Consider the following 13,639-nt stretch of genomic DNA (forward strand, 5'->3'; position numbering starts at 1 on the left):
ATAGTAAAAGGTTAATATGCCTCCCGGCACCAGGATCAGTGTGACAGGGGCCAGCGCCCAAACCCCCTGATCGCCCTGAGGCTCTGTGTGTGACAGGGGGCGGTGCCCCAACCCCCTGAGCAGCCCTGCTCTGTGCCTGATAGGGGGGAGCTCCCCAACGCCACCCCCATGGGCCCTGCTCTGTGTGTGACAGGGTAGAGCCATTACCTCCCCATCGGCCCTGCCCTAAGTGTGAGAGTGGCAGCGCCCCAACCCCCTGATGGGCCCTGCTCTGTGTGTGACGGGGGCAGCGCCCAAACCCCCTGATTGGCCCTGCTCTGTGCGTGACAGGGAGTGGTGCTGAAACCTCCCCATCGAACCTGCCTTGAGTGTGACAGGGGATGGTGACCCAACCTCCCAATTGGCCCTACCCTGAGCGTGACTGAGGGTGGCATCACAACCTCCCAATCTGCCCTGCTCTGTGCATGATGGGGCAGCGCCCCAACTCCCCAATCGGCCCTGCTCTGAGCCTGACCAGTGGCTGCACCTAGGGATTGGGCCTGCCCTCTGCCACCCAGGTGCAGGCCTAAGCCAGCAGGTTGTTATCTCCCTAGGGGTCCCAGACTGCGAGAGGGCACAGGCCGGTCTGAGGGACCGTCCCCCTTCCCCCCGACTGCACAAATTTTTGTGCACCGGCCTCTAGTAAATCCATAAAACCCCTTAACTAAGTGCCAGGCGGGTAGTTAATCACTTTAACTACTAACAATCATGCTTAAGCTACATAATCTTTACTTAGGATAATCTCCTTCAGTTACCTCCTTGTAGCTTAACAGAACAATAGAGTAACCTTGGAATGGAGATAAGAAACACCCTAACCTTTGAAATAGAATGGATAGGATTAAAATCAACTGGTATAAATACAAATGTAACAGGACAATAAAGAGAGAACCAACTATGCTGATTATCTGAAAAAAAAATTCATAAATCAAAATCCTATTGCCCCAGCCAATGGGATTAGGAGCTGGAGCTTTGGGATTGGGTTAGGTCATGAGGGTGGAGCCCTCATGATGAGATTTGTGCCCGTATAAAGGAGGCCTGAGAGAGCTGCCTGCCACATTCCCCAAGTGAGAATACCAGAGGTCAGAAGTCTACAATTGGAAGAGGGCCTGCACCAACTGACGAACCAACCATACAGGTACCATTGTAAGATATGATTTTTGCCTTCATAATTCATAGTGAGTCCCATGTGGTGTGAACTGTTCTAGTCATGTGCAGTAGGACCACCTTGCACCTTGTAATATTTGAAAATTAGTTTGATTGTGACACTAGCAATGGATAGAATCTTGAATTCGTTGCTTTCATCAAATTTGATTTAATTTTAAAGGTAACATTAAAGAATAATTGTTGGAATTGGCAACTGATGAAAGATTGAAAATGAATAGTGAAAATATATTACTTGTTTCATTTTAGATAAAAGTTAAAAACGAATATTCGTAGCTTGCTGAAATGACTTTAGATATTCATCTTCCAAATATTGTATTTCAACTGTAATTGAAAAAAAATCCCAAAACTCTTCTTTCATTTGCATCAATTTATCTTTGTGAGACTGTTTTCTCTATTATGGATATAAAAACAAAACAGAGTAACAGTTCAGATACATTACCCTCTTTATTTCGGCTATGTTAGAATAATGAACCAGGAGGAAATTCATTTGCAACTTTAAAAACTTTAGTTATTGAAATATGGGGTGTTTGTTCAAAGCTTTCTGTATACTTATGATTGTGAAATGAAGAGTTAGCATAGTCAAAAGAATGCTTAGCAGCTTATACTACTTACATTTTCAAGGAACAATATGTGTAGTTTTTATAATTACTTTTTTCCTTTCATTTATTCTGATTGTGTTTACTGGAATGAAATTTTATGTTTTCTGCAGCTAATAGTTAAAAATAGGGGCTTGTGATCCAACGCAGGAGGCAGGAAGCGCTCTAGCTCGTGTCGACTCTCGGGGCGCGCGGAGGCGAAAGGGGAAGCAGTATGATGGCGGAACAGGATGTGGAAAACGTGCTTCTGGATTATGAGGAAGATGAAGAGCCCCAGGCTCCTCCAGAGAGCACCCCAGTACCCCCCAAGAAAGATGTCAAGGGGTCCTACGTTTCCATCCACAGCTCTGGCTTCCGGGACTTTCTGCTGAAGCCTGAGCTCCTGAGGGCCATAGGGGACTGTGGCTTTGAGCATCCATCTGAGGTTCAGCACCAGTGTATTCCCCAAGCCATCCTGGGCATGGATGTCCTGTGCCAGGCCAAGTCTGGAATGGGCAAGACTGCAGTCTTCGTGCTGGCCACCCTACAGCAGATCGAGCCCGTCAACGGACAGGTGGCCGTCCTGGTCATGTGCCACACTCGGGAGCTGGCCTTTCAGATCAGGAAGGAGTATGAGCGCTTCTCCAAGTACATGCCCAGTGTCAAGGTGTCCGTGTTCTTCGGGGGTCTTTCCATCAAGAAGGACGAAGAGGTGCTGAAGAAGAGCTGTCCCCATGTCGTGGTGGGGACCCCAGGCCGCCTCTTGGCACTCGTGCGCAACAGGAGCCTCAACCTGAGAAACGTGAAGCACTTCGTGCTGGACGAGTGTGACAAGATGCTGGAGCAGCTGGACATGCGGCGGGATGTACAGGAGATCTTTCGCCTGACGCCACACGAGAAGCAGTGCATGATGTTCAGTGCCACGCTGAGCAAGGAGGTCCGGCCCGTCTGCAGGAAGTTCATGCAAGATCCCATGGAGGTGTTGGTGGACGACGACACCAAGCTCACGCTGCATGGGCTGCAGCAGTACTATGTCAAGCTCAAAGACAGCGACAAGAACCGTAAACTCGTCGACCTCCTGGACGTGCTAGAGTTTAACCAGGTGGTGATCTTCGTGAGGTCGGTGCAGCGCTGCATGGCCCTGGCCCAGCTACTTGTGGAACAGAGCTTCCCGGCCATCGCCATCCACAGGGCCATGGCCCAGGAGGAGCGCCTAGCACGCTATCAGCAGTTCAAGGACTTTCAGCAGCGGATCCTGGTGGCCACCAATCTGTTTGGCCGAGGGATGGACATTGAGCGAGTCAACATCGTCTTCAATTATGACATGCCTGACGACTCGGACACCTACCTCCACCGGGTGGCCCGGGCCGGGCGCTTTGGCACCAAAGGCCTGGCTATCACTTTTGTGTCTCATGACAATGATGCCAAAATCCTCACTGATGTTCAGGGTAGGTTTGAAGTCAATGTGGCGGAGTTTCCTGAAGAAATGGACATCTCCACATACATGGAGCAGAGCCCGTAACCACACACCTGACATCCCCGAGCCACCCTGCTTCCCACCTGCTGCTTCAAGTCCTCTTTCTAGGCGACCGTGGGGCTTTCTTTTTCTCTTCAAACACTGTGCATTTCTGCAACAATAAATTTGTATTGTGGAAAAATAAATAACGATATGGGCTTGTATTTTGCTTCTTTCCCCCATTTTTCAAGTCATTCAATATGTATAGAATGCTAGATTTATAGAAACATTCCAACTATTACACAGAGAATTCTTGTCTACCCCTCACCAGTTTTCCCTAATGTTCCATTCACATGGAACATTTGTTAAAACTAAGACGTCTGCATATTATTATTAACTAAGCTGCAAATTTTATTCAGATTTCACCAATTTTTTGTTATAACGCACTTTGGTGTTCCTGGATCCAATTTAGGATACCACGCTGCATTTAACATCTCTTAATTTTGTCAGAAAATATAGTTAAACAAAAATACCAAAGAAAATTGGATTCTGTTCGGATTCATTCTAAGAATTAGCATGCTGCAGTTATAATCAGAATTAGGTTAAAATATGAAAAAATAAAATTTTAATCCTACTATTTTCTTTCAATTTTCAAACTGGAGAACCAATGAGACCATTTCTTACACAATTTACTACCAAATTTACTTCCCATTTGTAGAAATTTAATTTTAACCAGTTTTTTTTTTTTATGCTTCCAACTATGCTTAGATAACTACAATAGATGGTTAGCGAGTCTTCCTTAAAATACGTAAAAGAGCATGTGACTAGGATCTGTGGATTAAAAAAGTAAGTTTGATGTCTGTATAATCAGTGGAACTGTATATAATATGCATATTATTCCTTTGAGCTACAAGTTAAATAAATGAATAAAGCAAGACTAGTTTTGATACAGTGTAGAACCCACAGATGAAGCACTGTCAGATGGTAATTATTCTCTGCCTGCCCCTTGTTGCACAAATATATACTTTCACACAGATATGCAGCACTGTAGTAAAAAAAAAGATTTTCATTCATTTTAGGAGTATTCTATTTCACCAATGTCACTTTTATAATGTTAAAAAATGAGCTCCAATGGATATGTAGCTTATATATTGGGGGTAAGGCACCTTTCCATTATTTGGTTCAATAAATAACTCTCTTAATATCTAGGAGAATTAACATTTTCCAAGAAGCCAAATTCACTCTTTTCTTCAAATTTTTCACTGAACTGTGGCAGTTAGCTAGTGTCACAGAGTTGCTGTGTGTCACACAACACTGCACATTTATTTCTCAGGTGCCTGAAGGCGTCGGCTAGGTTGGCCAACATGTGATCTTGACTGGGCTTACTCATATGTCTGGGGATTGGGCTTTGAGGCAGCTGGTTTAGGCTGGGCTGGCCGGGTGACTGGGCTCTGCTCTGGGTGACCCTCCTCCTCCTCCTCCTTGGACAGTGGGCTAGCTGGACCCATCCTCCTTGTGAGGGCAGAAGCACAACAGAGCAAGCCCAGATTTTCAAGCCTCCTCATGCATCACATCCATGATTATCCCATCGGCTAAAACAAATCCGATGGCCACACTCAGAATCAAGGGGTTGGAAGGTATACTCTGCTTCCTGATGGGAGGAACAGCAAAGTGACACGGCAAAAGGCACAGGCACAGAGCAGGCTGGCGACTCATGAATCTGTTTGTTGAAACTCTTTAGCCTGGCGGGCTGGTGTGGCTCAACGGTTGAGCATCAACCCAGCAACCAAGAGGTTGCCGGTTCCATTCCCAACCCAGTCAGGGCACGTATCTAGGTTCTGAAGATCCCCAGTAGGGGACATTCAAGAGGCAGTCAGCCGAGAGAGGATGTCCCTCTCTTTCCCATGTTTCTATCTCTCTAGCCCTCTCCCATCCTCTCTCTCTAAACATCAGTAAAAGCATATTAAAAGAAAACAACCCTAAAACGATTTGGCCTTCTCATAACAGCAGCCTGTCTTACAATGCTGAAAATTCAGTATGGCCTGGCCTTTTAAGGATTACATATAGGAACAATCTCAAAGCCTTAAAATGCAAATTGTAACACCCAATTTCTATCATTAGATTTAGAAAAATAATTAATAGTTTGGGAATCATAATTTTACAGATTCTACAGGTTAGGTTCAGTGCACTTACCTGACTCATATATGTCCATTCCTTTGATGAAGACTCATCTCTGAGTCTCCAACCAATGTCTCTTCCCTTTACACCTTGAGCATTAGCCCAGAAAACTCAGGTCATTCTTGGGAATGGCGGGAAGCAGTTTTAAAGTCACAGCACAGAGCTACATGCAGTTCATAGGAAGGATTCATTCTGAGTAATAAATAAATGTATTTATTTTAATTATGCCTATAAACATTGATTTTTCGGGGGCGGATATTATTATGTGGCAAGGTTTTATGGGATTTGAAAGGAATATGACTGGATTTAATTTCTTAAATAAGCATTGCTTTATCACAATTATTTTTTCCAAATGGCTAATTCTAGGAAAGTTTTCAAATTCTATCTTTATTCCATTTTTTTTCTTGTTAATTCTCACCGAGGATATTTTTTCCATTGACTTTTAGAAAGAGTGGAAGAGAGAGGAAAATACAGAGAGAAACATCGATGTGAGAGAAACACATCGATTGGTTGCCTTCTGCAGGAGCAGTGACCAGGTCTGGGCCTGCAACCAAGGTACATGCCCTTGACCGGAATCAAACTCGGGACACTTTGGTCTGAAGGCTGATGCTCTATCCACTGGGCCAAACTGGCTAGGGCCCATTTTTCTAAAAAATGTAAATCATTTAGGACAATAAAGCACAGTGAAGTGAAGATGAGTGCCATGGTCTGAATGCTTGTGACTCCCACCATCCCCCAAATAGTGCATATTTACACGACTATTTCTTTCTATGTATCTATCTATGTATCTTATTTTTATTTTGTTAATCCTCATCCGAGTATATTTTTTTCCCATTGATTTTTAGAGAGAGAGAAACCTATGTGAGAGACAATTCAGTTGGTTGACTCCCAAACACACCTCAACTTGGGGAAGGGATCAAACCTGCTACCCGGGTAGGTGCTCTTGATCAGGAATTGAACTCAAGACCCTTTGGAGTGAAGGCCAATGCTCTAACCACCGAGGACAGCAGCCAGGGCTATCCAGGTATCTTTGTATTTCTTTCTTTCTTTCTTTCTATCTATCTATCTATCTATCTATCTATCTATCTATCTATCTATCTATCTCTTCACTCATATATTCACTCATACATCCATCAACCCTGAAAGTGAAATAGAAGATTCACTTGAACCTGGAACAATAGGAAGGAATTTAGATTTTGCCAAGAACAGATGCAGACACTACTTGGATCAGCAGTGCTCCAAATTATAAAACATTTATTCAGAGGAGGCCCTCTTCAAATGAAATAGCTAACCTTAGGAAATATAATTTTACTTGAAATTAGTAAGAAAGTCTTATAGAGATGTCAGAGTTCAATATACATGTATAAATATTGCCTGCTACATGATTCTGCCCACTCTCACATTAAGAATGTTGAACTTGCCGAAACTGGTTTGGCTCAGTGGATAGAGCGTCGGCCTGCGGACTGAAGGGTCCCAGGTTCGATTCCGGTCAAGGGCAGGTACCTGGGTTGCGGGCACATCCCCAGTGGGAGATGTGCAGGAGGCGGCTGATTGATGTTTCTCTCCCATCGATGTTTCTAACTCTCTATCTCTCTCTCCCTTCCTCTCTGTAAAAAATCAATAAAATATATTAAAAAAAAAAAGAATATTGAACTCATTTCTCACAGCAGATGGAGTGCAAGAGTCCAGAGGTAGAGTTCTTGCAGAGAATGTAGGACTCACAGGCTCATGGTGGCCCCAGACCTCCCCTGGCAGATAGAAAATGAGGAAAGCAAAATTTCTTTATTCAGAAATACACAGTCCAGTGCAGTGTGCTCCTCACAGCTGCCCAACCTTCTCACTGTGAGGAGATAAAAACAACAGGAATAAGAACATAAAGCCAAGCCACAAAGAAGTATAAAATGAAAATGCATACTGTTAACATACCCTTGAAATTTAGTCACAACCATTCTGGTAAGATAGAATTAAATATATTATCAAGAGGAGCAAAAACTGCCCATCAGTAGATGAATGGATTAGAAAACTGTGGTACATCTACACGATGGAATACTATGCTGCTCTAAAAAGGAAGGAACTCTTACCATTTGCAACGGCATGGATGGAACTGGAGAGCATTATGCTGAGTGAAATAAGCCAGTCAATGAAGGAAAAATACCACATGATCTCACTCATTCATGGACAATAGAGACCATTATAAACTTTTGAACAATAATAGATACAGAGGCAGAGCTGCCTCAAACAGATTGTCAAACTGCAGCGGGAAGGCCGGGGAGGGTGGGGGTGCAGGAGGTAGGGGGGTAAGAGATCAACCAAAGGACTTGTATGCATGCATAGAAGCATAACCAATGGACATAAGACACCGGGGGATAGGGGAGGCTAGGGGATTGTCTAGGGCGGGGGGGAAAATGGACACATATGTAATACCCTTTGTAATACTTTAAGCAATAAAAAAAAGAAGCAAAAACTGTCATAATAATAAGATTAAGACAATAAGATTGCAAGCTTAGATGCAGAGTCAAGAGGATTATTGAACAAGAATAAATTAGGAGCTTGTGAGGATCAAGTCACAGAAAGGGTTAATCTCCGTAATATATTGACCCAGAGTTGAAAGGACCCTATACCAAATACATACTGCTCAGTCTGATCCATGTCTTCAAAAATGTTTTGATTGCTTCTTGTTTTTCATAGTTATAGGAAGTTTAAATAATCTTTAGGGAAGCGCATCAGCCCACTGCAAACTTTTGATCTATGAAATCATTGTGCTCTGTGATTTCAGACTTTTTCTAAGTCATTACAACTAATTTATGCTTCAGGACACTGGTCCCATGACCCACAATGGTTACAGTTTCAGACCAATAACTCAGCACCCATAGACTGTACTGCTATTGAGTAGTAAATATGTCGTCAAAGTCATTCAAATTCTTCTCGTTTTGTGAAATGTTTCTAACTTAAAAAAATGTTCACAAAAAACACCAGTTCTTTAAAATAAAATATATACATACCAAGTGCTTATAAACCACTTCAACTTAATTTTCTGACAGAACTCAGAGTTTGTCATTTATATAAGAACATATTTATTTTTAATTGCCTTATAGGAAAATATTCTCCACTATAAAAAGATTTATAATCAAATAATGAATTCAAGGGCAGCAGAGAAGTTTTTAGGATAATGAATTTATTCTGTACTAGAAGCCCAGTCCTCAAATTCGTGCATCTGTGGGGTCTGGCAGACCCGGCCCCTATCAGAACAGATCAGGGCTGGGCCTTTCTGGAGTAGGAGATGGTGGGAGGTTGGTTGGTAGCCCCAAATGGAGCCTGATCAGAGCCATAGGGCTGGCTGGGGGGAGGGGCTGGGGGCGATTGGCTGGTGGGCCCCGCAACTATTGAGGTGGGGGAGAATCAGGGGCAGGGCTGCAGGCTATCGAGGTGGTGGGGGCCCATTGGAAGGGGCTGCAAGAGGTTAGCCCACCAGCCCCACCCTTGATCAGGCAGGTTCACTGGCCACAATGGGCGTCATAGCGACCAGTATTTCTAGTAGCTATGGTCACTGGCTTCATATATATATGATACTATTATAGTGATTACATTTCAGTATAAACTGTATAAACCAATACAGTAGAATGTACATCACCAAGTGTGAACCCTAAGGTAAACTATGGGTTTATCTGTGGGACATTGGGTGATAAAGATATGTCATTGTAGGTTCATCAATTGTAATAAGTATACCACTCTGATGGGGGATATTCAGAACAGGGTGGGCAGTGGGTATATAGGAAACCTCTATTTTCCCCCCAAATTTGCTGTGAACATAAAATTGTTCTTAAAAGTCTATTTGAAGAAGAATCCATGCAAAAGACCTATTGTAGTTCAGATATTTTAGGTTTAGAGTGAAGGGTCATTGAATGTCATACATACCTTATGTGGGTATAAAGTATGTAAGATCAAGCAATGGCCTCAAACCAACTAGTCTCAGTCATTATCTATCACCCCCAGGTACCTGTTGTTTCCATTTTAAACAGAGTAAACAATTATGTAAAACTCATCATAATGAGAAACTCCTGTTTGCTCCTACCTTAACCTCATTCTGGTTGAGAGTGTAGTTGAAAAGGTTAAGAAAATTATCTAGTCTTTGGAAATTCTACAGAAGAACCAAGGAATAAAATTCAGTCCCTCACATTTTCCAGAAAATAAAGTCCCTCACTGGGGGTTATTAGAATGCCAAGTTACATCCTCCAGTGAATCATGCTCTGTAAAGCAACCAGGCTGGCTAACTTTGACCAAGTTTCCTCCAAAACTATTACCCTAAGACCATATATATTGGCCTTCTGTGGAATTTAGAGAATGTGGGTTTCTTACTCAGAACACTTGAAATTTTTCTGTCAGCTAAGGATTTCAAAACAAGGTGTCCCCCATGTGGATGGGTGGTTTGTCTAACTTGGTTTTGTCTAGTTGGGTGGTCACATGCAGATCTTGAGCACTTGAAATGTGAGTAGTCTGAATTGAGCTGTGTTGTAGGGGTACAATGGATGCAGAATTTCAAAAACAGTAGGAAAAGAAATAAAATAATATATGCTGAAATGATTATGTTTTGGATGTATTGGATTAACATATGATTAAAAATTAATTTAAGTGTTTTTATTATGTGGCAACTAGAAAACTAAAAAAATGCATATGAAAAACCGAATGCCTATCTTTCCTACTAAGAGGTAAATGGGTGATACATAAAACTGATCAGTTGAAAGCAGTTTAGTCTGCTTAACAGAATCAAAGGTGGGTCAAGTGGGACAGGGGACCCACATTTTTCTTTAATTTTTGCATCGCACGCATTTCAAATTTTATTGTACTTTTTACATGACCACTGAATACTGCTGGGCTCTGTGTCCAGAGCTTTGGGTTGTGGAACCTGGAAGGGTGAAACTGTGCAGAAAGCAATTCACACAGAGGGGCTGCCCAAAGAAACCAGCCAATGATAACCCAGCTGCAAAAATGCCTCCAGGACTGAACCCTGTCCTTGGTGGCTGTCAGCCATTGGTCCTTGACCATCAATGCGTCACAGGCTGGAGGCCTGGCGGGTGGGTGCAGCTCACATCCACAATGCAGGATGAAACAGTGGATCGTACAAGCATAGTGGCACAATTTCAGGTCTTTAAAACATTTCTCCACACCACCTCCTGCATGCTTCCCTCAAACAGGGGGCCCACGGTTTTCCGTTATCAGTTGTTTTAGGAATATGTGACATTATATGAAGTATATACCTGTGTTACTTTCACAAAAGTAAAAGCTATAAAATTGTCATTATCATGACCATAAAAATAAAAAACTAAGACTTAGATTATACCATTTTTTATTATAACTTTCATGTTTACTAATTGCAGAGATAATCAAATAAAAATACATATATTTGCAGATCTTGATATGAGATTGGTTTTGAATGACAATGGGTTGAGAGGAATCAAAGACAATTCCTACATTTCCAGCTTAAATAACTGGGTGAAAGAAACACCACAAGATGAAATGGGAAATATATTTAAGGGAGTACATGGAAGTTCAAGTGACAAGGCTCAGGACACCAGATGCAGGAACTGTCCCCAGTAGCAGAACCATCTCAACTATGCCTTCTCCTTTAAATTCCTCTCCTTCTCTAGTGCTTCAGTCACTTCTCTTGATTCAGAATGATTTGTTTCGCTAAAATATATTCTAAATGATGCTGAAGTACTTATGGACAGACTTACCCACTTTTTAGTACACTGCACTTTGCCTAAAGCAACTCTGAGTCTTTGGAAGAACACCTCAAAATCACTACCAGATCGCAACTTGCTGATCCTGGTAGGGATAGAATTCAGGAGGGGAAACCAGAACAACCCACACCATCCTTTCCCAGTTTGTGCTGCAGAAGCAGGACCGAGAACAATAGGGCTCTAGATAGGGGTTTCCACTTGAACCTTGCCTGGTTTTCGCCCCAGGGCCCATAAATACCTTCATGACCAGGGAACCTGGCCTGGGTAGTGTCTGGGAGCTCTCTGGTTGCTGCCTCCCAGACAGCAGCCAGGGGAGCTCTGGGCCTCTGTCTCCTGGACAGCATTGTTCTCTCAGATTTGCACCCTGAGTTGGCTGTGTTAGTAAGCCAAGTTCAGGGTCACCTTGGACACATCCTTTTAGTAAGAAGGCCGCCCAAATATCAAGATCTCAGCTTCACCTTTAGGGTCCCCCTGACTGGCACGAAGCAGGTTCTGCAACACACACTCAACATGTGGAACATGCTCTCTGCCTCCATGGCGAAACTTCACTTCCACTAGACACAATTTTGTGTCTCTATATGTATCAAACTGGGGAAATAATGCTCTTAGAGGTCCCTGGAATCCATAAGGCAGGAAACCATAAATGAAATAATATTTGAGAACACAGTGAAAGGATACAGTTCCATGATACTGACCCAAAAATATAGCTTTCCTGTCCAGAGGTTTCTTAATATTATGGAAAATGATGAAGAAATTGTCAAAAGAATGTTTTATTTCATAACATAAATGTAACAAACTCATACCTCTAGATCCCAGGATTGCCTACCCTGTCCCAAGTCTAACTCCCTCTCCCAAAAAGGTAATCATATGCTGGTGATTAATATGCCCTGTTTCTAATGATCATTTCTTTAAATTAATATGAATAAAATCACATTGTATACACCTTTGATGTGCACTTTTATTGTTTAAAAGTATGTTGGTGAGCCCAGCCAGAGTGACTTAGTGGTTGAGTGTCGACCTATAAACCAGCAGGACACAGTTCAATTCCCAGGCATGGCACATACCCAGGGTGCAGGTTCGATCCTCAGTCAGAGGCATTACTAGTAGGAGGCAGCCAATCAATACTACCCTCTCATCATTGATGTTTCTATCTCTCTCTCCCTCTCCTTTCCTCTCTGAAATCAATAAAATATATATTTAAAATTAAAGAATAAAAGAAAAGTATTTTGGCTAGATTTATGCACTCCTCTGTGTGTAGCACTTGTTTTTATTATTTTTCCACTCTATGATTGTACGACAACTTGGTCATTCCACTGAAGAGATGTCTAATCGGTCCTTGAGCCCATTCCTGTTGGATTGTTTCTCTTCCTTTTGTCGTCTTATATGAGGACTTTATACAATTTGGATATTAACCCTCTATCAGAGGTAACATTGGCAAATATTTTCTCCCATACGGAGGGGTCCTTTTTCATTTTGATCGTGATTCTTTTGCTGTGCAGAAGCTTTTTATTTTGACCTAGTTCCATTTGTCTATTTTCTCCTTCATTTCTGTTGCCCAATAACTAAGATTTGGAAACAGCACAAGTGGCCATCAGTAGGCAAATGGATTAAAAAAAAAAAAAAGCTGTGGGACATTTACAAAATGAAATAATACACAGCTGAAAAGAGGGGTTTCTGAAACTCTGGGGAAGCATGAATGGACCTGAAGAATATTATGCTACATGAAATCAGCCAACTTCTTGTGCTTAATTGTACTTTTTCAGACACCCCTGTCATCTATTATTATACTTCCTGATGACAGTTGAGAAATAGAGCAAAATCCAGAGAACATATCCTATGCCATGCATCATGTGTGCAGATTTTCCCAAACTGAGTAAAGCACAAACCAATACTTATGTTTTGAATGTTATCATCATATTTAATAATATAGTAAATGGATTTTCATGACATAAAATGAAACTAAAAACAAAAAACGGTAACATATTTGTCATAATTGATAGTGTATTAGGAAAATGTCTTTCTTAGATACTGGTGTTCCCCAGCATGTAGAATGATTCCTAATCTATTTCTAGTCAAAAGTGAATAAAGCAAGAGTTAGGCCTGAGATGGAGAGGGAAGGAGCAGGAAGAAATTTTACATGTAAGGAACTTTGAGCTACTTTTATAAAGGTCACGCTTTCACCTTCATAATCCAGGAATGGCCCTACTCAGCCAATAGGTTAGGGCACATATTGCAGTAAAAGTGAGGAGGTGGCACAGACATTGTAGTGGATGTGGTTTTAGCATAGCCAAGAAGAGGCCCTTCTGGACACTCCTATTCCTCTCTTTCCAATCATCACTACAGACTCCAGCAGCCCGATTCCAATGTCTCCCACTTGTATCTCCCAGTCTTGTCTCCCAGAGGTAGAAGTCTCAGCACCCCAGTCATGAAAACACTCAGATCTGGGAGAGACATTTGCACCTTTGGGACCACATCCCACACAAAGGCTG

At 42.2% G+C, this 13,639-nt stretch overlaps 1 protein-coding gene across 1 annotated transcript; it reads left to right on the plus strand.

Annotated features, from left to right (window-relative positions):
* The first annotated feature begins 1,792 nt into the window (after positions 1-1,792).
* Positions 1,793-3,312, plus strand: LOC132240686 (ATP-dependent RNA helicase DDX39A-like). The gene has a single exon (XM_059708183.1). It carries the CDS (start codon positions 2,014-2,016, stop codon positions 3,298-3,300), a length of 1,287 nt encoding a protein of 428 aa, XP_059564166.1. The 5' UTR covers positions 1,793-2,013; the 3' UTR covers positions 3,301-3,312.
* Positions 3,313-13,639: the final 10,327 nt, after the last annotated feature.

Source organism: Myotis daubentonii, chromosome 9, assembly GCF_963259705.1.
Source record: "Myotis daubentonii chromosome 9, mMyoDau2.1, whole genome shotgun sequence".
Classification (NCBI taxonomy): domain Eukaryota; kingdom Metazoa; phylum Chordata; class Mammalia; order Chiroptera; family Vespertilionidae; genus Myotis; species Myotis daubentonii.